The 27704-nt window shown below is 38.2% G+C and overlaps 1 protein-coding gene across 3 annotated transcripts; it reads right to left on the bottom strand.

Moving 5' to 3' along the window:
* Positions 1-7476: 7476 nt before the first annotated feature.
* On the bottom strand, positions 7477-27092 carry Prdx4 (peroxiredoxin 4). Of its 3 annotated transcripts, none has more exons than XM_031369931.1 (7): positions 26596-27092; positions 21223-21340; positions 18738-18854; positions 16713-16835; positions 14885-15015; positions 10635-10669; positions 8061-8171 (listed from the first exon to the last, which is right to left on the bottom strand). In XM_031369931.1, exons 1-7 carry the CDS (start codon positions 26792-26794, stop codon positions 8121-8123), a joined length of 774 nt encoding a protein of 257 aa, XP_031225791.1. In that variant the 5' UTR covers positions 26795-27092; the 3' UTR covers positions 8061-8120. The 3 variants fall into 3 exon arrangements, with proteins under 3 accessions (XP_031225802.1, XP_031225791.1, XP_031225783.1); XM_031369923.1 differs by lacking the exon at positions 26596-27092 and adding an exon at positions 24462-24822; XM_031369942.1 differs by lacking the exons at positions 10635-10669; positions 26596-27092 and adding an exon at positions 24462-24825 and having other exon boundaries at positions 7477-8171.
* Between the last annotated feature and the right edge of the window lie 612 nt (positions 27093-27704).

Genomic DNA, 27704 nt, shown 5'->3' on the forward strand with positions numbered 1-27704 from the left:
CCATCCCCTGTGTCTCAAGATCTGGTCTCTGGAATCTCAGTAGAATTTCCAGAAATGTTGTGAGGGATTTACCAAAGAAGTCTCCTCGGGGAAGAGGGGGTCATAGTCCTCAGTGATATAGAGTGATTCAGTTCAGTGTGGTCAGTGCCACCTCTAGGCTACAGGCCAATAGAAAGTCTTTATTTGCTGGCTAGCAACTACACTGTGTGTTCAGGATACCAGTGTAGCCCAGAGCCTTTCTCAAGGTGAGCTTTTAAGCATAAAAACCATGTTCTGGGTTGACATACTTCAGTTAACAAGAACTATTAGCCAAAAGCAGAACTACAGAAGCTTAAAAGCAAGGTTAGTAAATTTAGAGACTTTCCCAAAACTATGGACCTTGATGGATTAGGTCTTTGTTCATTTTGGCAGGTGGTTCTGTCAACATGTGAAGTTTTATGTCCTGAATATTATCTTTATTATAGGGTTAGTTGTACAAAGATCTGGGGCCTGGTATGGTCTGAGGACCTGTTACAATATGTGTATGTCTTAGTTACGGTTTCAGTTGCTGTGATAAAATACTACGACTTTGAGGAGGAATAGTTTAATTTATCTTATTGCTTTTTGTCCCATCATTTAGAGAAGTCAGGGAAGGAATTTAAGGCAGAGGCAATGGAGGAATGCTGCTTACTGGCTTGCTCCTTATGTCTCTTTCAGCCTGTGTTCTTGGAGCACCCGGGACCTCCAGCCCAGAATTGTCACTGACAGCAGTGAACTGAATCCTTACATATCATGGAGGAATAACACCCCCTTTGACCCCCACACCACCCCGGGCAAGCATTAACTGCCTTTAGCTTCTCAGTTAAGAATGGAACCTTTTGAGCCTCTCCCCATACATGATGTCTGGTTTTGCTGGGAGTTCTTGGGTGCAGCAACCATGTTGTGTTCTGAAGATAGCATTTCATAGCATTCCTTCATCCTTTGCCTCTTATGTTAAAAACCAGCTCTTCTGAAAATGGTTCAAGGCTTTAATATACTAGAACAAAAGGATTATAGTAGCTGAAGAAAAGATAGTGTGTGTGTGTGTGTGTGTGTGTGTGTGTTACAGAAATTGTGAACCTTCAATGGAAGGAATAGTATGACCAAAGCAAATAAAAATGCTAGAAATGTGGCTCAGTGGTAAGGGTGCTTGCTGTGTAATCACGAGGATCAAATTTCAAATCCTAGCACCTATATAACAAACTGGATGTCTTCTGTATACCAATATGTAGAGTTCTGGGTTAGGAGGGGACAAAAGGGTTTCTGGGTCTTGCTGCCTTCCAAACTAACTGAGAATATGTGAGCTCCATGTTCAGAGAAAGACCCTGCCTCAAAGGAACAGATAGAGAGTAATAGAGAAGGTACCTGATGGCTGATTTTGGCTTCTTGTTCACTGTCCACAGACACATACAAAAATGAACAAATCTTTTAAAATACAATAAATGATCAAAATCATAATGGTTATAAGGTGAAAATTTATAGTTGCCAAAGTACTGGTATATTAGGCATTGATACATCCTGGTTTTATACCTGTTTGGTATACCTATATATTTGTAAAACATGCTTTTTAAACCAAATTTGAAATTTACTGGGTAAAAATTTAGTGAATGATCTATGAATATTAAATATATCAGAATGTGTTATACATAATAGTAGTTATGTGACATATATATGTATATATGAATAGTACATATAGTATCTATGTATATAATAATTAGCTGATGATAGAAAATGTACCTCTAACTAGGTCATGATAAAAATAATTGATCTACCATAAATAGAATGTGTCCAGTACAAGTTAAGATGCTTCATTGAGTTCCTTCGTTTTGTTTTGTTATGCTTTGTTTTGAATTGTACTCATTTAAGTTTTCTATTTGTAAAAACAAACGAACAAACAAACAAACAAACAGGTCAGGAGTTCAAGGCTAGCTTCACCTACATGAGTTTGAGGCCGGCTTGGGCTGAATGAGACCCTGTCTTCATAAGAAAAAAATGTATTTGAAACTTTGCCTTTCAAACAGCCTGAAAAGGCCCCAGGACTCACTAAGGCACTGTTCAGTTTCCTTGTGCTAGCTGCCATCTAGTGGTCTTTAAGTTACAATGCAGAGCACGTCCTTTAACTGAAAACTTGTAAATTCTCTTCTTTCTTTCTTCCCTCCTTTTTTTTCTCCTTCATTTTGTTTATTGCTCAGAGCTGGAGGTGGAGCTCAGGGCTAGCCAGATATGCTCTGTACTATTGAGCTATGTATCTTGGTCATTGAGTTTTAGGGGACAGGGTTTTGCTGCATTCATCAAAATGGCCTCATACTGTGATCCTCCTGCTGCTGCCTCTCTAGTGCTTTAATTACAGGCATGAACTACTATGCCCAGGCAGAGTAAGTATAATAATTACTGTTTTTCCTTTTTAAAGAGCTAGGTAAGCAAGTTACAAACATATAGAAGTATTTTTATATGTAAATGTATGAATATATAAATATGTACATATACACATATATACATGTGTATGAGTGTGTGTAAGTCCTTTCACAAAGATACTTTTTGGATTCACTTTCCTGAAAAATATATTGTTATATTTTAAATGTTAAAAACACTATATGTATGGACATTATATAGGCCTGGAGGGCTGAGCATAAGGCTCAGTGTTAGAATACTCATGGCAAAACTGTGTGAAGTCTTGAGTTTGAATACTAGTATGGTTTTTAAAAAAAGATATTTCAGGGACCTAATATTGTCATAACATTCACAGGTTAACAAAATAGTGTAAGAATGCCATACTTGTTTTAGAGTTAAGGTTAAGATATAAAACTATCATTAATATAACAATAGCTATATGCAAAGGCTGGTTGATATCCATGGGACACCTCCCCTTTTCTGAGAAAGAAAGAAGGGGTGGATGCAAGGAGAGAGCATGAAAGGGACTAGGAGAAGAGGAGGGAGGGAAAGCTGTGATCAGGATGTAAAGTAAAACAATAATTAAATTAAAAAATAACGGTTAAATAACCATTACGAAAGCTTGGTTGATAGATGGGCAGTTTGGTATTTAGCATTAGATATATTGTGGACAGAAATGCTGGCTCTGAGAGGAGACTATGGGAAGTGATTCCTTGTGTGAGATTCTGGAAACTAATAAATCCCCAAAAGAACAGTAGATCAGAATCACTGGTGTACCTGCAAAAATACAGCTCTTAATTCAAAGGGGAAAATAATGTATTCCGGGGCAAAACAGAAGTAACTATGACCTCAGAACACATATTTTTGTTACTGTAAATAGCATGCTTTAGTGTGGTAATAATTTCATGGACTTTTTATAGTAACAGAACAGAGAAAAGTAACAGAATAAGGCACTTTTCAAATGCTAGGTACATCATGTAGGTAGGCTATATAGCATAACAGGGAGAACTTGGTTAAAGGACTTAGATCAGTGGTTCTCAGCCTGTAGGTCCAGAATCCTTCCGGGTCACATGTCTTGCATATTTACATTATGAACAGTAATAGTAGCAAAATTAGTTATGAAGTAGCAATGAAATAATGTTATGGTTGGGGGTCGCCACCACATGAGGAGCTGTATTAAAGGGTCACAGCATAAGGAAAGTTGAGAACCACTGACTTAGATATTATGACAGCATTCTTAGCCCTTCTGTTGGTGAGAAACTAGGATTTTGTTGATATGTCCCAAAAGGCCTTTAAAATCCTAGTCATGGGATATTAGCATGAGTGGGGGTTCAGGTGGGTAGGTGGCAAGAAGTGTTTAATAAAGATAGCCCAAGGTAAACTAATTACATTCTGGAACTTCAACATTCCAACCTCTCCACATTGTTAAAGTAGTAACCAACCATCCTTTGCAGAAATAGTTTTTCCCCCCAAGGAATTCTTGTTCAAATAGGGAAGCTCAGAATGTTGGCAATGTTTAACTGAATAATAAATATTCAACAGAAGACTAGAAATGTGACATGGAATACTACACTAAAAAGAAGTGCCTAATATATTCTAAAGAATCTTCAAGTTGCCTATTGATGATTTGGGATGAGCTCCTCCCATGGCATGGTTTGACCTTAAACTGTACAGATAACTATTAAACAATAGCTTCCTGTTTTCCTTGATGCACTGGTAGCTATCTTTACAACAGGGATTCTCAACCTTGTTACTATTGATATCTTGGGTCCTAATATTCTTTTAAAAGTGTTTGAGTGTTTTGCCTGCATGTATTTGATGCCAGAAGACAGTGGCAGATCACCTGGAGCTGTAGTTAATGGTTGTGTCTCACCATGTGGATGCTGGAAACTGGAGCCTCATCCTTCAAAACAGTAGCAAGTGAGCCATTTCTCTAGCATGGATCCTAATTATTTTTTCTTAGGATATATTAATTATATACAATAATGTCTCATATTTTCATACATGTCTACAGTATGGTGTAAACATATTCAACCCCAAACACATTTTGGCCCTCTTCTACCTATCATTATCATTGTTTACAGCAACACAGGTGACTTGTCATAAATGATATGGCTATATCACTGACAAAAATTCCTTTTTCCCCACACCAATAATTAACTACCTATATATATTTATAGAGGGGAGGACCTCCTGAGTTACTCCTCCAAAGCACCTGATAATTGCTTATAAATCCTCTTGAAGGGTTGGGCCATTTACTTCTCTTGTGGAATTGTTACATAGTTGACAAGATGTTTAGCAGCATCCCTGGCTTCTACCCAGTTGATGGTAATAGCACTTATTTCTGGGTGCTGGGGATTGGACTCAGGGCTTCATGAATTCTAAATACATGCTCTATCACTGAGCCTTCTGCCCCAAGTTTTTCTATGCATATTTTTAAAATTCGAGGACAATTTGTGAGGGTTTAAAAGAACAATCTCTGGGCAAAAAAGCTGTAAATCTCAGTATCGATCCAAAGGAGAGAGACAGCAAAAGGCCAAAAAATAAAAACAAAAAAACCCCATGCCTGCCATATAGTAGACTAGTAGCAACACGGCAGGGAAGAGCTTTAGACAAAGAATGGAACCTGTCTCCAGCTAGAGTTGTCCATTATATCCTGATAAGTTAATAGAAGGGGCCAGAGAGAAGATAGTTCAGGAAGTAGGAACATTTACTGTTCTTCCAGAGGACCAGAATTCAGTTGCCAGTACCTATGTCAAATAGTTCAACCTATAACTGCAGCTGCAGGGGATATAATGTATTTGGCCTCTGAGTCACCTGTACTCATGTGTATATTCTCCTCTCTCTCTCTCTCTCTCTCTCTCTCTCTCTCTCTCTCTCTCTCTCTTTCTCTTTTTCTCTCTCAAATATATAAATTATTTTTAAAGGCAGTTAATACATTTGGGCTGGTCAGTTACCTGGCCAAAGGAAATACCCCTCAGAAAGGCAGGTTCACTTGAAGCCATACTACCAAGATGGGAGGAATAATTAGCCCTTTATAGGGATAATGTACTTTTTCTTCCAGAATCCCTACGCCCTAGAACAGTCCCTACAACCATGAGATTGCATTCTTTTAATGAATACATTTTAATTATTTTTAGTTTTGAAAATATAACTACATCATTTTCTTTTCCCATTTCTTTTCTATAACCCCCCTCCCCCATATACCTCATCTTGAATTTAGGTTGCATTTTCAGCTAGCTAGTAAAATTATTCTTAGTTGTTCTGTTAACGGGTCCTTCACTGCTATGGTAACAGTACTCTCTGATAAGAGGTGATACTAAAACCATATTTAGGAAGCCAACCAAGGACTTTTACCTTTTAAAATAAGTGTCTCTAGACAGTACCATGGCCACTGAGGGTGAAACCCCTCCCTCACTGTAGGGCAGTGGGCTATTTAGGCAAACTGGGCCCAGTTGAGTACTAGGTCTGAACCCCAGTGACCCAGTTGGCAATATCTCTGCCTGCAAGAGACAGGTGTTCAGCCATAACTCCTGGGTCCTTGGCTCCTGTTTTAGTCACAACCTCTCACAGCTGCCCCCACAGATGTGTGCTGTCACGTAGACAATGCCCCAAGCTCCCAGCATTCTAGCTGGACCCTAACCCCAGTCATCTGACCACAGCCAGGCATGCCCTGCCCCACAGATAGCCATGCCTCACCAAACAGATAGCCATGCCTCACACAATATAAGTGGCAGTTTGCCCCCTCCCCTGTCTTGTTTCCTCTCTCTTGCTTTCTTCCTCTCCTTTCTATCTCTCTCCTTCCTTTCTCCTCTCCTTCCTATCCTTTCTTTCTCTCTACATGGCCGGCCTCTCTTCTCTTTCCTATAATAAAATATCTCACAATTATACATTGCCTCCTTTTAACTAAGGCGCCATGCAGCTCCAGGGCTCAGCAGCAGAGACCAGGCCCATACCTCACTTTGCTAAGCAGCTCTTAGCTGCTTAGATGATGGGAGGAGTGTTAGCATCTTCTGGAAACAGGTCTTTGGGCAGTGCCCAGGGCCTGTTCTTTCCAGTGTAGCAATGGCTACCTTTCAAATCACTTTCTTCCAGTTTTTTGTTTAGAGTGTCATTTGGACCTGTGAACTTTCACTGGTAAGTCTAGAACAGACAAGAATGGGTGTAGCATTTAATTCATAAGGTATTTGTATCAGTTACTATGAAAAGTCAAGAGCATAAATGTGTTGTTACTTATTTTTAGTTACCCAGAAATCATCACACTATCAACACTTCAGTAATCAAATACTAGATTCTTTCAAGGTGGAAATTTGTCATTTGGTCACTATTTCTGCTGGGTGCTTAGATGATCAAAAGTTGCTAAATGTTGACACATTAATGACTGGATTTTTTGAGTGGATCAAAAAAGTGTTACACTTACTACCTAAAAATGCACATGACTGACAAAACATCACCAAAACTATTTAGGAAGAAGATAGGTAATCATAGCACTTGGGGCAGTAAGACAATCTGAAGTTCGAGACCAGCTTTGGTGACACAGACCATGTTTCAGTAAATAAGCAAAAGATAGAGGCTTAGTCCACATTGAAAAAAAATCTGTACTTTTTCTGTATAAAGGAAGTCTTAGGAGTCTAATGGTAATGGGTATGTTAAGGTTCTCACAACCCATTTTACAAAATGTGAAGTCTTCAATTCACTGAAAGGCCGCTTTCTAAAATTCTTGCTGTAAGCTAGCACTTGAATGGCACTTAGATCCCCATGCCCATTTCTAAATGCCTATCATTAATTACCTGCCCAGTGGCCACTAATAAGCCCATCACTTATAGTGATGGCCTTTTGATGGAAAGGGGATTTCAATAGTGAGGGCAAGAACATCGAAGAGAGGAAGAGGTTGATCCTTCTGAATACCAGGAACTCTTAACTACATGGAACACATAGAATTACCATAAAGTGATGTGACTACTATATTTGAGTGATGAAGTAGTAGTTTATAGTAGTTTATATGTGGCTAGCGTGCTCTCTCTCTATGTGTATGTATATACATGCATACACACACACACACATATATACTTAAGAGATTCAGTTTTTATTTCTTAAATTAAATACAAGCATATAACCTACTACTTTTAGATTTCCTCTAAATTGAAAATATGAGTTTAGAGAAAGAATGGAGCTTTAGAAGCTTCTGTATTACAGATCAGTGAGCTTGAACTATGGGGGTCAGTCAACTATCCATATCTGATACTGTGGAAAGTATTCACAACTTTTCAGCTCAAAGATTTGCAGAAGTATAAGCCAAAGTGGACTGTTAAGAGTTCACACATCAGAGTTAGGTTATCTGGGTTCAAAGTCTGATGCTGCCTATGCTAGCTAGATATGTTAGCATTGGGTAATTTACCAGAATTTTCGTCATCTTACAATAAACAGTTGTGATATAAATTGAAAATATGTTTGGCCTCCTAAGTACAATGCTTGCCACCTGGTATGTACTTCATAGATGGCAGCTATGTCGATTATGAGTTTGGCTTAATTTATTTCTTATTTTAAATAGAGAATGGTTTTCTACGTTTAATGCCTACCTTGATCAGTAAATATCTTTGGACTATGACATATATTTTGATAGTATCCAAGAAATCACAATGGCAAATGAATATGGTAATAACACAATGACCTTTATTGAGAAGGTCCAAACATCATAACTGAAGTACTTTTCAGTTCAGCTTGTCGAAGTACTTCAGTTTTCCAGCTGGATCTGGAATTATCTGTTAAAACAAAAAGCAAATAATTCATTTTACAAAAAGACAAGGTCCATTATGAATAGCTTGGCATTAATTGGCCCCTCTTGACCATCAATGCAACCATTGATTTCTGTATACCAAATCAGATTGTGTACTGTTCATGGCACATTTGAACTGATCTAAGGAAACACATTGAAAGCACTGCCACAGACGTATTTTAACATTTATTTGCTGATTCAGTGATGTTATAGTAACCTGAGAAGGGGTCAGTATGTCCACTAAGGATTTATCAAATGGATTTTCAGAGGTATTTTGAGGACTGGGGGTTGAACGCTGGGCCCTTGAACTATTAAACAAGAGTTATCACTGAGCTATATCTAAAGCTCTGTTTGAGGCTTTTCATTTTTTAATTAGGACCTTGCTGTATTTTCTCTCCTAGTTTTGAGCTCATGTTTGCTTAGGCAGGCCATGAACTTTTGATCTTCCTTCCTCAGCCTCCTAAGTAACTGGGGTTATAGGTTTATATCACTAAACCTGGCTCACAATGCATTATGCCAAAAAATGTAAATGATAACATTGATAAATAATAAAAATTAAGTGAATGAATACTCAAAAGGAAAATAAACTCTTCCAAGGAACATGGGGACATAAAGTTACTGCATTAAAGGTACCTTGAGCACTAGATATTTTAAATGATAAATTTGCATAAGGTTGGTTTATATTTGGTTGACTGTACAGGCTTACACATATATGTATGACTAAGAAGCTAGTAGTTTAAAAATGTTTCTATGTTAAGGTAGTAGGCAATTTTGTCCGCAGCTATACAGCAAACCAACTGTGACAAAAAATAACATTGAGGGTACATTCTGAGTATTCAGTTCCTTAAAGATCAGTGAATGTTCCCAAGGAGAAAAGATTCACTAGGAAAAGTATGATGAATATTAAAAATGCTACCCATTTATGAGATTAACTTTTAGAGGACAAACTTTTAAGAATCTGGTGAAAACCATGGATTTTTCAGGAAAAAGTATATATGTTAACATATACTGTGCTTAATTTTTAATTGACAAAAATAATTCCACGTGTTTCAGGGTTTGTCCTTCTTTCAACACACATTACTATATGACATTAGCCAGACAGTATGCATTAATGAACTAAATAACTCATGCCCCTTGTCCTTATATTCTGTCACTTTTTGACTATGGTAAATGCTTTTGAAAACTGGTTGATGGTTCAGGTGGTGATAGCTTTGCATGCCTTTAATTCCAGCATTTGGGAGGCAGGGTCAGGTGGACTTCTGTGAGTTCTAGATGAAACTTGTCTACACAGCAAGCTCCACGAAAGCCATGGATACACAGAGAAACCCAGTCTCAAAAAAATAAAATAAAAATAAAACCAATAACAAAACAAAACAACAAAGCCAGATTGGTGGGACAGTGAATGGGGATGGTATAAAATACTGTGGGAAGACTTTCCAGATTACATCTGGGCTGAAATGAGTGAAAAGGAAGAGCCAGCCAGTCATAAAGACCAATAAAGAAAGAGCATCAAAGAGGCTGGCAAGATGGCTCAGTGAGTAAATGCCCTTGCCATACAAGTCTGATGATCCCTGGAACCCACATAAAGGTGAAAGGGGAGCAGATTCCACAAGTTGCCCTCTATCCCCCAAACACACATGGTGACATGCAGAGCCCCATCATACAAACATACAATACATAATTTTTTTTTTTTTTAAAAAAGAACAGCAAAGGCAAAGACCAGAGGCAGCATCCATGTTCTAAAGAGAGAAAGGGGTATAGCTAAAGGACAAGAGCCAACCACCATCCCTGCCTGTCTTTGGCTAATGGTATTTTTGTTTTAAGATAATTTCTTCCTTCCATCCAATATTTTTTCCCAACTACTGTTTGATTTTTCAAAAGATAAAAATCTGAAGTTTTAGATGCTGTTTAAGAAAGTTTCAAGCAAGTTTGCAAATCATATTCTAGCCAAAAGGGTACTCAAAGGATTTCTTATGAATGATAACAGTATCCTTAAGTAAGAAAATGTATCTGTTTGAATCTTTTTCTTCAGCTTCAGTGTTTAATAAAACCAGTTTCTCTCAGAAGCTTTTTACTATGCAGAGAGGTTTTGCTTGGGACTGATTTCTTGGCTCACACTATAGGAGGAAATTCTGAACACATCCTCTAAGTTTATGCTCCCATAGCTCTACTATGCCTTCTTGGTCTCTCCTCTTTTTTGTTAACAGTATATTTCTCTATATTGTCAGCTTTAAAATTTACAGTATTATCTAAATTCTGACTTCCCTGATTTGAACGACTCTCCCAATAGCCCAGAAAATATCTGCAGTATGATTTCTGCTTAGCAATAATTATTTCACTTTGGAAATCAGGGCAGTCAGATTAAAAAGAAAGATTAGATTAATGTTGGCATACATTTTTGGCTCTGGCCATGCCTTTAAAACAATTAACAATATTAATAATGACTTACTGTTTCACTACCGGGTTTCCAGCCAGCGGGGCAGACTAAAAGAAGCAAAAAGAAGAAAAAAACAAGTTTAAAGTTTAATTTTCTTTAGTAACTCCCAAATCTGTTTCCATAGAAAGAAAAAAACACATTAAACATGTCCATACTATCAGGCACTTGGCTTCTGCTAGCTTGTCTGCTAACACTAAAGAATTTTATTTATAGAGTTTATTAGAAGGCAGTTTATCTACTTTAATTTTTATCAATTATACTTATAGCTATAATATGAAAAATAAAATGGGTATTTATAATGAAATTAGAAGATATGGGAATCTGGTGAACTAAAAAAGCCTACGTGAGGGAAAAATTCCTCTAAATTTATATACATGACCAGTAAGATTCTCTGGCTTCTGTCCTGCTATATTGTGTGGTACTGCCAAGGTATCCTGTTTATCAACAGGCTTTTAGAATGTGCTGAGCTAGGGACTGAGTTATATTTTCTATACTCCCAAATTTAGCCAAATTATACATTTCAGGGGTACAGAGTAATATCTTATATATGCATACATTTTGGGATTATTAGATCAAACTAATTAGCTTGTCTGTCATCTCAAATAACTCTTTGTTTTTGTAGTAAGAACATTTAAAGTCTATTCTCAGGTGCTGGAGAGCTAGTCCAATGATTAACTACACACGGCTCTTCCAGAGAACTTGAGTTTGATTCTCAGCACCTTAAAACCCCCTGTAACTCTTGACTTTAGGAATGTGACTTCTGACCTCTGCAGGTATCTGGACATACTCAGAGACATGCTAACACAACTATATTTTAAAAACAAAAAAGGAAAGCAAAATCTACTTTTTGCAATTACTGTTTACTCTTTTGTTTGAGACAGGGTCTCACTGTGTATCTGTGGCTGGCTTAGAACTCTCAATGTACACCTGGTTGGCCTTGAATTTACAGAGATCCACCTATCTCTGCCTCCTGAGTACTGGGATTAAAGAGCTAACCCATCCTATCAGCTCAGCAATTACATTCTTCTTTTTCCAGTATATTATGTTCTAATTTTATTTTAAAAATTGGTTCCCATTCTTAATGATTTGGTACCTAAATTGTTACAGAGAGCAATTAAATCCTTAAAGGTTTATATAATATACTCTATTTTAGCAAAATTTGCCCTTTTCTATTTAGTTAGCTACTGCTGAAACTTGTGAAGGATGGATATTGATTATTGGTGTGATACTGAATAATCTTAAGGACTACATAATTTAGAGACCTAAATCAGAATGGCCAGGCTAACAAGTTTACTAAGGAGGTATCAGGTTTGTACGCAAACACTGGGCAAATGTTTGAGCATTGTCTTACAGTTTCTATTGCCATGATAAAATGCCATGACCTTATATAAGCAACTTAGGGAAGAAAGGGTTTAATTCACTTACATTATCACATCACAGTCCATCTTTGAAGAGAGTCCATGGGAAAATGCTGCACTGGCTTCCTCCCATGGTTTATTCAACCGGATTTTTTGTTTGTTTGCTTTTTTAAAAATATAGCACTTGAGGCCATCAGCCCAGGGGTAGTCCTACTCACAGACCCTGCCACATCAGTCATTAATCAAAACAATACCCCAGAGACTCACTTGCAAGCCAACCTGATAGAGGTATTTTCTCAATTGAGTTCATTACAATGTAGTGATAAAATAAATAAACAGCTAAATAGAGTAATGAAACATACAAATAAAACCTACAGTAGTACTAAATATTGTCATATATTGGTACTACATTTTTATACAAATTTTTATAAAAATTTTTAAAATTCTAGGAGAAACTTTTTTCTTTCAGTTTATCCAAAGGGACTATGCAAAATAAGGAATATTTTCATCAGAAGATAATAGTGATATTCTGTTAAAAAATTAAATTAGTAATCTTTCTTGCTAAAAGAAATCTACTAAATTAAAAACCATAATCAGAGTATGTTGGAAGCATTCAAATTACATTGAGAATAAGAAATTAAATTATGCTACCACCCATACCCAGGTCCAGGTCTGAGTTGACCCACCCCAAAATCTACCCCATGTATGAACTGCATAAGTACGTGAAGGGGCTGGTCTTGAAGATCCAAAGCTGCAGGATCTCCGTAAGAGGAGACCCTGTGAGGATCTAGTACTGACAGTGTAACAGAAGCAAGAGGTCTTCAACTAGACAATGACTCATTGCAATGAACATTTGCAAGTGAAGATGTATGGACAGAGGGGTAAACTGTGAGGCACACTGTGACATACTACAGCTTACACAACCAGATTTTTGTTTGCTTTGGTTTTTTTTGGGGGGGGATTGCAAAGGCAGAGAGCAGATATGAAGGGACAGGGAGATAAGTGGGATTAGAATAAATATGAAATTCACAAAGAATCAATAAAAAGTTAACTGATTTCTTCATGTACTACAAAAGAGAAATATAACCTACATTCATATTAAAATTACATTTTATAAGAATTTTGTCTCAGTTTAACATATATTATACTCTGATAAAATTTAAAAAATTAAATTGCCCACTGCTACAAAAATAATAATTATGACTTTTTGTCTTTAGCTGTTAAGTCAACTGTGTCTTGTAGACTGTTGAGAAGTTCTACGAGGAATTTTAAGGGCTTGCTAGCAATGGCAGCAAGTACTCACAAAAGTGCTGTTTTGAGTAACAGATCAGCAGGTTAAAAGGTGCTGGCTTCCAGAGTGTGTGCCAATTCAATCTGTGAGGTGCTCAGGCTTATCTCTAAGAATAACTTAAAAAATCAGGTATGCTTTTGCTAATAAGTGCAGTATTTTGTAGAATAAAATTGTGTCTTTTAAGAAAATACAAAGAGCTCATGAATGAAACGTTCCTACATCAAAGGTTAATATGGATAGTATGTATTTATTTAGTTAATGAGGACTCATCTTGTCTAGTTTTATAATCATGATATAATTTGCATCAGTAAAACAAAATTATTAAGCAGACAAATGAGAACTATATTTACAAAGACAGCATGATTACTTACTATTTAATTTTATTTTGATTCCTTATTTTTCTGAACTTTTTAAAACACAGCACTGATTTTTGTATTGGGTGGGTTGAATATATTTTACATTTTTCTTCTGAGATAGATATTCTTTGTGTTAGTTCTCAAGGCTCTAGTTTGTGTAAAAAAAAAAATCCAAGAGTATTTTTAACACGCTGACTTAAAGGAGTAAAAAAGACTCAGATAAAATTTCTCCTGTGAGAATTCTAGAGGTAAAATCTACAATAAATATTAATCAAATCTATTTTTCCTTTCACTAAAAATAAACCCTGAGATTGAAAAAGATAACTTGGACTGTTAAAATATTGAAATTTTAAAGACTGCAACTCAATGTGAAATTAACTTTCTAATGTGATATTTAGGGGAGGGAGGATAAAGGAAAGGTTATGGTTTATGGTTTAATAAGATATTTTTGAGTCAGAACAAGAAAAAACTATTCCCTGCCTGACACACACACACAAATAAAAATTAAAAAAACAAAAAACAAAAAACAAAAAAGATGGGCAGGAGGTCACAGACCTTATGAGGGATTGATCTTATTACTGTTGGTTTGCTCCATGGACATGACATCAAACTGCCTTCTAACAATGTTGCATGTTTACACACATAGACAATGCTGCTTTCAGCCTGCATCTGAAAAGCTACTTTGTAGTAGGTGGCAGTTAATGTACAGATTCATAACTGGACAAAATACTAAGAATAAGTGACTGTAAAGTACTCGGCCCTAAAGAAGACATCTATATCACCCCTCCTAGGCTCAGGGAACACCTTGGAAGACAGAAACCAGAGAATGAGGAGGAATATTAGGAAATGATACCTTCTGGGCACGACCCAACAGTTGTACTCATGATCATAGCAGGTATGGTTATCTGTACAAGACTGGGCCTATCAACATCCTATCATGGATAAGGGGAGAGATACACAGATCCCACCCCTCACTGAAACATTTCATAGGGGAGAAAGTGTCATTTTCTTCAGTGGTATAGCTATTGATAGGTTATCCATGGTTTAGTAAATAACCCCACTTCTAGTCACCTCATACAAGCAACCCTAATTAAGCTCAATAGGTCACCAATAAAAACACATAAAGTAGAAGGGAGCTTGGTAGGAAGGAAGGAAAAGAATTTTGGTAGCAAAAGTAGATAAGAGAGGGTAATGAGGGGTTAAAGGAACAAAATTCATTATAAATGTGTACAATATTTTCAAATAAAAAGAAGGTACCTTCTCCATGTTTGTCAGTGTACTGGAAGGCTTGAACCAAACGCAGTGTCTCGTCCACTGACCTACCCACAGGAAGGTCATTCAGAGTAATCTGCCTAAGGACTCCTTTGTCATCGATAATAAAGAGGCCTCTGTGAAGCACAGTTAAGGTAATATAACAGTTCTGCTATATAGAATCAGCAGTATACTATTACCTACTCTATTGCCACATACACTCCTATTCCCCATCTACTGTATACTTTCGAATTATCACAGTTAAATGACAGTTTGAAAATTTTGTTTTGGGGAACTGGAGAGATAGCTCAACAGTTAAGAGCATGTACTGCTCTTCCAGAAGACGCAAGACTTCCCAGTACCCACTTTAGGCAGCTCATAACTGCTGGTAACTCCACCTGAGTATCTGATGGCTCTCTATGAAGGCACTGCCACTCAGTGTGCATATCCACACACAGACATGCCCATATACATCTAATTTAAAAAGGGGTTCCTTCCATCCTTCAGATTTATAAGAAGGCAATGGAAGGCCTTAACCCCTCCTTGTCTATCTACAGGCAGTTAATGGTTGTTTGTGGGGAATGGAATACTTTTCTTGAACTACTGGTAAGGATTCCATGGTTCTATTACCCCTACGTAATTTCACCAGGGGACACACACACATAAAACTAGAAGGACTAATTAGGAGAGGGTCAGCAGGAGTGGAACACGAGTATATAATGAGGAACTTAATATGATCAAGATACTTTCATTATATACGTGTGAAGATATTATAATGAAATCCAGTATTATGTATAATTAATGCATGTTTAGAAAACAAAACAACAACAACAAAATCTCTTAATATATATATCAGGTGGCCCATGTCTTTAATCTCAGCTCCAGGGAAACAAAGGCAAATAGATCTTTTTGAGTTTGAAGTCAGCCAGTTCCAGGCTAGCCAAGGTTGCACGTAAGACTGCATCAGAAAGCAATAACAGTACTTCTCTCTAAAGGGGAAAAAAAACCCTTGAATCTGACTTTAAATAATAACAACATTTGGGGAGCAGAGGGAGGACAATTGGATATTCAATTAGGTATCCCTTATCTATGTAGTTCAACTTCAAGGCCAGCCTGAGCTGAGAGACCTTATCTCAAAAAAATAAAAGATATTAATAAAAATAAAATAAAATGGCAAATTCATTATTAGGTACTATTACTTGGTCAACATTTAACAACTTTTAAAGGTTAAAATTGTTCTTTTTATCAAAGAACTCTCTTTTGTACATATTCGCTCATGTAACCCAGTGAATGCTGCTGGGTAAAGCTGGGACTGATTGGAAGCAGAGACAGGCAGGTCCTTGACTTTGAGGCCGGCCAGGGATAGATACACATCTCAATAAAACAAAACAAAAAAAGCTGAAAAGGCTGCTGGGTGAAATACCGCCTTAGTCTCTCCAAAGATATGGGTTTATAAAGTACTATGTATCTATTAGAAAAACATTACTGGAGCCAGTTCAGAAAAAAGGAAACAGTGCTAAGGAGTTAGAAGAACCAGATCTAGTCTGGTCTTTGCTATTAACTTATTCTATAACTGTGATTAAATTTATAGAAACCCACCCATCTGTTTCTTATATCTATAGAGAGGTTGTGAAAGGCCTCCAGCTCTAACAGTGTGCAACTCTGGTTTAATTTAAATAGGGCATTGGCAGTTTAAAGGCAATCTATTCCTTCAAATAGACCAAAATAATATATATGATCAAAATATCCATCTTCTAACTCCTAAGCAGCATCTGTTTCTAGGAGGATTATAAATGTACTTAGATTTTTCAAAATGTTAACCACTGAAGGGTACCTAAGAGTATGTCCTGAGTCCTCAAGGTATACACCATAGTCCTTTGAGATCTGATGGTTCAGGTCCGAAAGAAGTGGAATCCTTATTGGCCCCAGTCCTCCTTGTCTTCGAGGGGTATTAATCCTGTAATAGACAGAACACTTCACCTCTTAGTGATAAGTAAATGGCATATATTAAAGGTCAACTCTTTCTATACATAAAAGTCCATAAATACAACTATATACATATAAAGTTACTGTACTTCCTATTGTTGTGCCTTTTTTCCTCACTGGGTAAAATGTATGAAATACCATATTTTTACTGATCTCTACTGACAGACATAAAACCGATTGCATTTTTCTTGTTTGAATACTGCTGGAAGTATCCTATATTCTTATTTTTGTATACGTCTCTGTTAACTTCGAGAAGTAGAACTGAGAGATTAAAGAAATAATTAGGATAACAAGCTAACCTCCAACTCACAGAGATCTTTTCACTTTTGCTTCTCCAGTGCTGGGATTGAAGACATGGACCATCATGCCCAGACAGATTGTGGGTTTTTAAAAGTTTTTAAACATACATAAATTATACATAATACTGGATTTCATTATAATAAAAGGATATGTCTTGGACCTTGCACTGCTCTGCAAGGCCAAAAAATAAACTCCATTTGAAGCAGTGAGGGAACTTACTCAGGATCTCAGATCAGTCCTCTGATTTAAGTATCTGTAACCTGAAATGACACTTATGGGCTGTTACCCCATGGAAGGATACTAACATAGCATCAGAAACTAAACGAAACTGGAAATACTGATATAGGGGTTTGCAGTCCCAGTTCTGGCATTTAAGAAGAAACTTTGGCTAGTACTAGTATAAAACATATCTAGTTGATAATATAGCTCCAGATTCTCTTAGAAGAGCACACCTAAATTATTTGGAATGCTGTAACTTTTTTCTTAGTTGACAGGCATTTTAATCCTAGAAGGATTTATAATCATTACAAAAACGGTAAAGCAAATGAGCATGTAGATTTAATATTCATCTAATTCACCATTTAATATTCACCATTAGTAATTAGGACAAATTTGTTACTTATAATTGTAGGTCCCCTACCAATTGGACTTTGTTACATATACTTAAAAATTTGAATGTTATCAAAAACACCTGTGTTCTGTATTTATAAGTTTAATAAACTGAACATTGCATTTTAAAATCAAAAGAACTCTCAATGACCTCCATGATGTGAAAATTCAGCACAAAACTGCTGACATTATTGAAAATGCATATACCATCATACACTTTTCAGATTTCGGGACTTGTTGCCAAGCTGTTCTCCAGAACTGCCAAAACCTCTATTATGTTGGAGTGTTATTCCTTTATACTGCTAACAATGCTGAGGGTTTTCAGTCTTGGCCAGTCGGACTCGGAGAAATGGTATATCTTCTCATTTTAACTTCACTTTTTTTGCAGCTTGTAAAGTGAAACATCTTCTCATGATAATATATTTTTACTAGAACTAATTTTTTGGTTTTGTGTTTTGAGACAGGATCACTTTATAGTCTGAACCAGCTTTGATCTCAGATATCCTTCTGTTTGAGCCATACTAATCTAAAATTAATTTTTAAAAAATTACTGTTTTAAAAACTTACTGTTTTAAAAACTATAAAAGCTAATGAATTACAATTAACACACTGATGACTAACAGAAAATGGAAAGGTTCTGTGCCCCAGTGTAGGGGAATGCCAGGGCCAGAAAGTGGCAGAGGGCAGGGTGGCAGGCATGGGGAGGGGGGAGGCAACAGGGGTTTGTTTTTGTTTGTTTTTTTGTTTTTTGGAGGGGAAACTGGGAATGGAGAAATTTGCATGTAAATAAAGAAAATATCTAAAATAAAAAAAAAAAGAAAATGGAATGTTTTACTTTTTCTTCACATTAAGGATATCCAATATATAATTATAATTACTATAATATTACCATGTTAGGAGCTATCTAAACAAGACTAAGAAGCAAATTTATTCATTTTATCCCAGTTTTAAGGCAAACACTGACCAGGCCAAGTGAGTAAACTGAGAGTCAACAGAGCATGCTACCACTTCAGTATTTATAGATCTGAATTCTTCAATTCGATCCCCAAAAGCGATGATTTCAGTTGGACACACAAAGGTGCTAAAAATTCGGAAAAAAGAAAACAAGTCAGTATTCTCAAAATAAGCATATACTTGAATGAACTTTCAAATGAGTTTTTGTTCACTACAGATATTCTGAGCATACAAAAACACACCTTAAGAGCAACTGATAGAAGTTTTCTCCAAGTAAAATTCTAAGACTAATTAAATATTAGAAAGAAATGTTGGGTTCTCTATTGCATTTCAACAAATTCTTATAATTCTACTCATCAGTGAGTGGCCAATGTTGCCTTCTTCCTTGCAGCAGCACCTCCATTTCATGAGCTTTTAATATTCTGTAGTTCAGAGTTGTATAGATTTCAAGGGATCTAAACAATGTCTATAGCATCTTGCTACTTGTTTTTCTTATTCTTATGGGCTAGCCTCTACATGCATTTTATAGACGAGGCAATATTCTTTAGTCTTATCTCCTGATTCTAGATAAGGTCTCTTCCACATTGTGTTCCAGCCTCACATAAAATACTATCCAGAGTAATATAAAATTTTGTCAGAATGGCAGGTTAAGGGGGATATTACTCTGGACAGTATTTTTTGAAATTTTATTATTATTTTATGTTTATGAGTGTTTTGCCTGCATGTATGTTTGTGTAACATGTACGTGCTTGATGCCTATGGAAGCAGAATATATAGTCACCTGAAACTGAAGTTACAGAAGGTTGTGAGAGGCTGTGTGGATGCTGGGAATTAAAAACCCTGGTCTTCTGGAAGCACAGCTTGTGCTCTTAACTACTGAGCCATCATCTCTCTAGCCTTCCTGGGTAGTATTTCTTTTTCAAACTACAGTAAAAGTAATTTAGGGAGCTGCAACCAGTATTAAAATATAAACTATGATAATACATCATACATAGGGTAAAGTTATTTATTAGATATATGTATGCATGTATGTGTGCATGTGTGCACGCATATTTGTGTTCAGTAGTGTTATTCAATCTTAACTTGAAGTTAGGTTTAGATCTCAAATTTTCAAAAAGGGACCACTGGGAAAGCAAAATTGGAAAGTTATGTGGGAAGAGTGGTTATTTACCACTTTATATGGAGGTTTTTCAGTATTTTAACATCTAGCATGGTTGTGCTTGTGCACAGACTGAATGTTACCCTGTATATGTATCCACGTGTATTGGGTGACATGAAATATGTGATTCTTAATTTATGGGTTATGGCTCAAAATTGTGAAAAATACAGTTTTAAAAGACAAGTTCCCAGTTGAGCCCAATAATGGATTTAAAAATAACTCAGTTGTTTAAGCACAGCACTGTGATGTGAAAACAAATAGTACTAACTGTCTTTGGTAACCAGGGCTATATTACATCAGTATTTTCTAAAAGGGTTAATGATCACATTCTGCTCTCTTTCTTATTATCTCAAAATGTCTACTTCTTGTTTCCATTAGAAATTAACTTCTTCTTTTAGTTAATGGAGCCAGAGTGTAAGCTGATTCAAAAGATAACTTGTTTTGTCTTTAATGTCCTAATTTTTATTAGAATTATTTCTACTTGGCTTAGTATGAGAGAGTTTGCAAACTTTGTTCTACTGGCCAAAGCCTGTCCTTATTTGGTGAAATTTCTCTGCTGCAAAGCAACAATCATGTGTGTCTATTTTATCTATAGCGCCAAGCAAAGAATGAGGGAGATGGACAGCTGCACAGAGATAACAAGATAAAATTACTCACTGTTCTTTGTCCCCTACAGGGAAAATGTTAACTCTTGGCTTACAAACAGTGTACAGAATGAATTTACTTCTCACCTACAGAGTTCTAGATTCATCTTAATGGAGAAAGGTACAGTGTCAAAGATAGAGGGTTCTTTTAGTTACTTTATATAACCCCTTAAAAATTCAAATAGGAAAGAATATAAGAGGTCGAGATAACTAATTCTTTTGAGGGGGGAGTTCTTTTTGCCCTTGTCAAGAATTTCATTCTTGTTGGAATTATATTTTTCAAAATAAACTCCTGAATGTGAATAAAGCTATAATGCAATTTACAGTGAGTTGACTTTATGACCATCCAAATAATGCTCTCAGAAATGAACCCCACAATCAAAAAGTATTATATATAGTAAACATATATTAATATCAAAATGTTCAAGTCTCAGGAAAGCAACATAGAAAATAAAAATTGCAGTGTCTTTACAGTAAATAGAATGATGTATGAACTCTTACAGTAACTAATTGCTAAAATACTACCAGTTTATTTTCTTGTCTTTGTGACTCAAATATGTAGCAAATATTATCTTCCTTCTCTCAGCTTGCCTTATTAAGAACCATCAGCTGAAAAAACTTGTTTGTTGCTCTTGGATAACAAATGACAAAGACTGGCACTCTCTTAGTGGCTGCTTGTGTGTATTACTTACAAATCCAGTGGGTAGAAGAAAAAAACCAAGTATTTCCCACGATAGTCAGTCAGTTTGAGCTCCTTGAATTCTCCGTTTATCACAGCTGTTCCTTCCCAATAAGGTGCTGGCTTGGAGACTAAGAAAGAAAAACAAAGATCTATAACACTGAGAAAGTTGTTGGAATGGTCAAAGACAGCTTTAGAAAAACATTAAAAATTGGGACTTCTAAATCTTTGAACTTCATTGGCAGTCTGGAAGCTCACAGACTTCTGAGAACATAGAACAATAACTTATTGTTAGAGAATAAAAAAGATACAAAGGAAACCAAGTATGCTGAAATGTAAGTATAAACATTTTAAAAGTTAGTGATGGAGTAATAGTATGTGTTTGGTCACAACACCTTCAAGGTGCAAGATGTGGAAGTGATCTTATAAGCCTGTAAGATTATCACTGCCAGGATTCCTGCAATAGCTATTACACAGCACAAAAGTCTCTGCGATGCCATGGGCAACAGGTACAAGCAAGTACTTCTGGAGTAAGTGTGAGTTGCCCTATCTGTAATAGGAGGAAATAGTTTTTTTTATGGTTACTGTATTAACACACACTAAATCGAATAAAATGTGAAAAATGTCTCTGCCCATCCCACAAAGTCTTACATCTTATCCCTGTACTAAACCCTACTGGATATTTCACTATAGCTCCTCCAAATTATCCCAGATCACGGGATAGTTTCCCTAGAAGGCTTTGATGAGGAGACATCCCCCCAACCATGAACAGGTTTCAAGTGACCTGATGCAAATTCAATAGTGCTGCTGTCCTGTAAGGGTATGCTGTAACTAGCCAGCACCCTTTGATAATTATGTTCATTCATGTACGCTATTGATACAGTCAGATAACACTTTCAAAACTATTACATATAATGAGATCAATACTTGCTTCCAAGTTCTAGAAATCAACTCTCATTCTTTTGTTTAAAAGCCAGCACTAAGTCATACTACAGAGACAAAATGAGGATGAATCTTCCCGAAGTTAACCTATAATATGTGACTTCTTACCTTGAGTCAAAACTACCTAAATAATCTTGAATTTGTTAAGAGAAAAAGGCTAGATGAGAAAATTAGAAATGTGCAAAAATATACAGTACTTCAAATGCTTAAACAGGAGGTTATAATAACTGTAATAACCTGTTATGACACTACTTAAAGATTTTATATATACTGAAAACCATGTCAGGAAAATCTTACCCTCAAAACTGATTATTGCAAATGTTTTTTGATTGAAAAATTATAGTTACTTTGCTAAGATCTTTAAACACAATTCCAAAAGCAGCCCTTTGTGTCTACTTTTTAAAATATGGTGAGGCATGCCTTTAGTTCCATCATTCAGGAGACAGAGGCAGATGTCTCTCTGTGAGTTCAAGGTCAGCCTGTTCTACACAGTTTTCCAGGACAGCCAGGGTTACATAGTGAGACCTTGTCTCAGCAGAGCAAGCAACACTGTCTTTTTTTTTTTGGTTTTTTGAGACAGGGTTTCTCTGTGTAGCCCTGGCTGTCCTGGAACTCACTCTGTTCTGTAGACCAGGCTGGCCTCGAACCCAGAAATCCGCCTGCCTCTGCCTCCCAAGTGCTGGGATTAAAGGCGCGCACCACCACGCCTGGCAAGCAACACTGCCTTAACACCCTTAGCATTATCTGCAACAATCCTGAGCATAAGAATTCTGGTAAATGCACAGACGTATAATGAAGACAATTTAAATGCCCTGTCTCTCAAACTACCATCAATTTTTTCCAAACACAAATCTGGATCAGGCTGCATCCTTATTTTTAACACTCACTGAGAAAAATGTATTATGATATTTTTCATTTATTAAAATGATTCAAAAATAGCCTTAATTGTTCTACAATATCCCCTTTTATGAATACAAAAATCTCCTTTGGAATGCTTTTGTTTCCAACAGGAAGTGTATTTGAGTAAGCACATTTCAGAATATCTTCCTCGTGCAAGTGAAATCCATGAAACTTAGAAATACTTTTAAAGCAAATCTGTCTTTCTTCAACCAATTCCAAAGTAGTTATCTTGTACTATGAAAGTACAAATGTTTAAGGAGGCGTATCACCTTGGCTTTTTTTCATTCATGGCCTGTGGTAGCAACATCTCTTTATCTTTAGAGGTTCCTAACTGTGAAGTAGCAAGGTGTGGTAGAGCACATTTGTAACCCAGCACTCTGCAAGCTGAAGAAGGAGGACCACAGAATTTGAAGCCATTTTGTCAGATCTGTCCAGCCCCATGTCCAAAGAATTGACCCCAAAATGTCGAGTATAACTATTGTTTCACTGAATACTTGCACAGAATGTGCCACAACAACCAAAATTCAAACACACACTTACAGAAAGTCAAATAATCACTAGGAAAAGTGGGTTAGGGAAAGGCAAATAATAAATGGCCTGTGTGTCCTGATCACTTTTTTGGCAATCTTTAATATCCAGATGCAGCAGGCCTCAATTTTCTCACTATCTTTTTAGTCTGACGTGTCTTTTCTGAGAGTGGCCACTAGCTTCAAACAACGGACAGAAAGACAAATAATGAAAAGCCCAATTGGCAGTACACAAGATTTACCACCAACCCAACTGTGCTTCTTCCTCCTCTTCCCCAGTTTCCCTCCAAAATACTCCATAAGAAAGTCTTCAGGATTTTGGTTTTGTTTTTAAAAGAGAAACATCAGTATCTATTGACTCTACAAAGTTTGGGGATATGACTTTCAATAAAAATCTTTATAAGCTACGAGAAAAAAAAAAGTTTGACCTCCTGACCATTTTGTTTAACCACTTTTCTGTTTAACCAAACTTTCTGTGAATCATTATTCAACTTATCAATGTACTTTCTTCCCTGGAAAAAAGGAGACAGGACGGCTGCAGACACTTTCGGATATTTAAGGAAGTCTTTCAGTTTGTACAACATCCTGCACGACTGTACGCCCCGGACTAGGAACACCCCCATCTGCGGCTTTGGGGGTAACCGCTACGTCTCCCGAAATCTGATCAGAGGAAACCATTTCTTTCTTAACACCAGGAGCCCACCTCCATCCTCACACCCACAAAGGCGTCGGGGTGGACCGAGAACTCCCAGGCAGCCTTGGGGGGGTGGGGGCGGTGCGGCCCAACTCCAGCCCCACCCTTTTTGTAGCATCCACAATTACGAGTCTAAGAGTCCCCGAGTTCTCTGCCTCATCCACCCAACCTCCGCAGGGCACCACCTACTCTTGGCTTTGCTTAGATGCAGGGAGTGATCTGCGACCGAAACCCGGGACACCTCTCCGGGGTACACTTGTCCACCAGCGTAGAAGTGGCACTCATTTTCGCGGGTCCGGAACCGATCATCACTCTCCAAGCCTTGCAGAGCTTCGGTCCGCAACAGGAAGAGCAGCAGGGGCGGCAGGAGCAACACCAGCTTGTGGGTCCAGCGACGGGACGCCGTGGTCCCGTCCAGCAGCTTGGACCGCGCCTCCATGACCAAGCGAGCGCGAAAACACGTCCCACAGCTACAGCACGGAGCGTCCCGCCGCCAGGCAGCCAGCTAAAACGGCGCGCTAGAGACCGCGCGAACAAGGGCGCGGCCTCGCGAGACTTGCTCCGCCCCACTCCGCCCCTCCTGCCCCCGCCACGTGGGCGCAGGCTCCGCCCCTCCCTCCCCCTCAATGGGCTTCTGCGCCTGCGTCATAAGGAGAGCCAAGCTGGAGTGTTTTCCCAACTTATCAAAAGCGGTTTCAAGGGCAGAGGTGGGGGTGGGGGGGCTGGTGACTGATTTCCAGAGCACTGGCTGTTCATGCATGTCTTTGAAGGTGTACTTCCATCTCTATAACAGAGCTTCCCTACTCCCTCACACCATCCCCTCACAAGTTCAAAATAACCTATGTGCCTGTGAAGGACTTGCAATGTAGACATATTATATTGAGACTGGGTTTCTCTAGGTAGCTCCGACTGCTCTGAAACTCACTCTGTAGACTAGGCTGGCCTCAGAGATCCACCTGTCCCTGCCTCCCTGAGTGTTGGGGATTAAAGGCATGTGCCACCACAATTTATACTTCTAATTAAGGTCACCATACATTTCGTTTTGGTTTTGTTTTGGACACATCATACTTGCATGCACTTATAGGGTACCGTCTGATGAATATAACATGGAATGTAGTCACCACCTCATTTACCTTTTTATGGGGAAACATCCAAAACAGTTATTTTGAAATATACTGATTGATTATATTTGCCCTGTTGATTATTCAAGGTTTAGGGAGGCTTGGGGGCGGGGGGGGGGCAGGCCATGGACACTACAAAATTGCTGAAGTTAACAGACATGTATGCGCTCCCTGAACCCCCAGAGTGATTTGCCTGGACAGTGCCAGGACTCATCTTTTCAGTCCCAGAAAGGCTTGAGAGCAAATAGCTAACCATTTGTTTTCCTCCAGCAGGCAACAAGAAGTTTGAGTGAATTAATTTTGCTCCAAAGATTTGCTTTTCCAGTCAAGACTTGAAAAGTTCTTAGACACCCTCCTCCTAGCGCAGTGCAACTGTGTAATTGCGCTCTACCCATCTAGCCCTCTTCCTCTGCTGCTCTGCCTCTCCTACCCATGATGCACTAGGGCATGCCCAGCCACCACTGAGGGCGGGCCCCAGCGCCTAAGGGCTCAGTCCCATTTTAGCTTGCCATAGACTGAATTGTGATGTCACCTGTCAGCTCCCTCGGCCCTAGTGCTGCCTTCATGAACTCCTAAAGGATAACTGATTTAAACCCTGCCCATGTTCTTTTGAAAACTACTCTTTAAAATACGCTTTTTTGCCTGTATGTGTCTGTGCACTGCTTGTGTGCCTGCTGCTCATAAAGGCCAGGGGAGGACATGGAAAGATCCCCTGGAACTGAAGTTACTTACAGACAATTGTGAGCTGCCATGAGGGCACTGGAAATCAAACCCTTGTCCTCTGGAAGAGCAGCCTGTGCTCTTCTGAGTCACCTTTCCAGCTCCCCTAAGCCCATCTTGAATATAAAACTTTTGACTATGGGCTGTTATTATGTCTGTTCTCCCTTCCTCTACATGTTTGACCCATGCATCCCTTCACACCATACTTTCCCAAAGCTTAATTGACATATGTTTGGTGAACATTCAGTGATAAAAGGGTCTAATCTGAAGACTGGTATCTCCTGACTAGCCTTTCTCTTCCAGTAGGAATTATAGGGTAAGCGGGCAGTTTGGTGACTTAAGTGTGACCCAGGTATGTATGTTTTAAAATCAAATGTGGTGCCTCAGGTCAGGATGCAGCTGAGCTCCCTCAGTCTTAAAGCACATGTCCAGGATATTTCAGTTCCCAGAAGCCCCCACACCCCTCTGGAGAATATGCTTACTCATAACAGCTTCCTGTAACTCTTCACTTTCTGAAGGTCCGTAGATGATAGGCCTCTGACGAGGTAGCTCTCGCTCCCATTCTTCTCCTTCCCTAGCCTCCTGCTCAACATGGAATGTAAATGGGACCCTGGGAGTTCGGATATGAGATCCAGAGACTCGACTATGGCTCATGCCTCGTGGACGGTTACGGTGATCCATGGTGACTGTAAAGCAGCCACTAGCCCTAGTGAATTATATAGGGCCTGAGTTGGGACTCTAAGTTTGAACTTAGTTTAAAAAGCTGGGAAAGACATATATATCCCTACACCTGTTTTATCCTAGGCTGAGCTGAGATGTCCCAGTTGGTACCAGGGACCGCTCACCAGCTGGGTCCCAGTGAACACCCTGCCCACTGGGGAGAGTGACCAGGTTGGTCACCTCCCTGGCACCTACTCTCTCTCTCTCTGTCCTTCAGTTGATCTGAAATCTACTTGCGGCTGGCATCCTGAGTGCCTCTGCCCCTGAGGCCTTAGCCAATGACATTTAAACAATCATTATGCTGTCATAGTAGTGTCCACCAGAAATCTTGAAGTAGGGGCCTGACCCTCAAGGCATCCAGCAGAGTTGGTTACCAATATTAAAAATGTAATACCATCAGACACAGAGGGGGTGTTCTAAAATCTACAATATCACAGATAGTAATCAGTGGTCACCTAAGTGTTTTGATTTGCTCACACATTGTTTTTTGACTTCTAGTGGGGCCCTGCATAGTCCAGAGGATATGGGGAAGGTACATGCCCTTGTATGATTGCCAAAGTTTCACTATATCCTTGTGGAATCCCTATCTGACATTGTCATGAGTATACTGGCAGGTTCTACTATGGATCTCATAGTGAAGGCCCCCATCCTATTCACTTTCTTCTCGCTGACTGGTAACTTAAATGCACCCTCAGTCACTCTACCAGGCTTTTTTGTGGTTTATACCTGTGTTGGACTCCTTTCAATTCTCTGGGTGACCTACATAGCTACTTCTCCAAATGTTCAGTGTTTGTGCCTGGGAAACACTGATTTGGTTTTGTTGGGTTAGCTGTTGTTTGCTGGTGGTTCTGGCTGTGTCTGAAGCTGCCAT

The sequence above is a fragment of the Mastomys coucha genome, chromosome X (genome assembly GCF_008632895.1).
Source record: "Mastomys coucha isolate ucsf_1 chromosome X, UCSF_Mcou_1, whole genome shotgun sequence".
Classification (NCBI taxonomy): Eukaryota; Metazoa; Chordata; class Mammalia; order Rodentia; family Muridae; genus Mastomys; species Mastomys coucha.

Excerpts from the sequence above, each read along its gene's own strand:
- Prdx4 (XM_031369942.1), bottom strand. The coding sequence starts at position 24,711 with ATGGAGGCGCGGTCCAAGCTGCTGGACGGGACCACGGCGTCCCGTCGC. Across the intron at positions 21,341-24,461 it reads GCATCTAAGCAAAGCCAAGA|TCTCCAAGCCAGCACCTTAT; the intron begins GTAGGTGGTGCC and ends TTTCTTTCTTAG. Across the intron at positions 15,016-16,712 it reads GACTCAGGACATACTCTTAG|AGGCCTCTTTATTATCGATG; the intron begins GTACCCTTCAGT and ends TGTGCTTCACAG.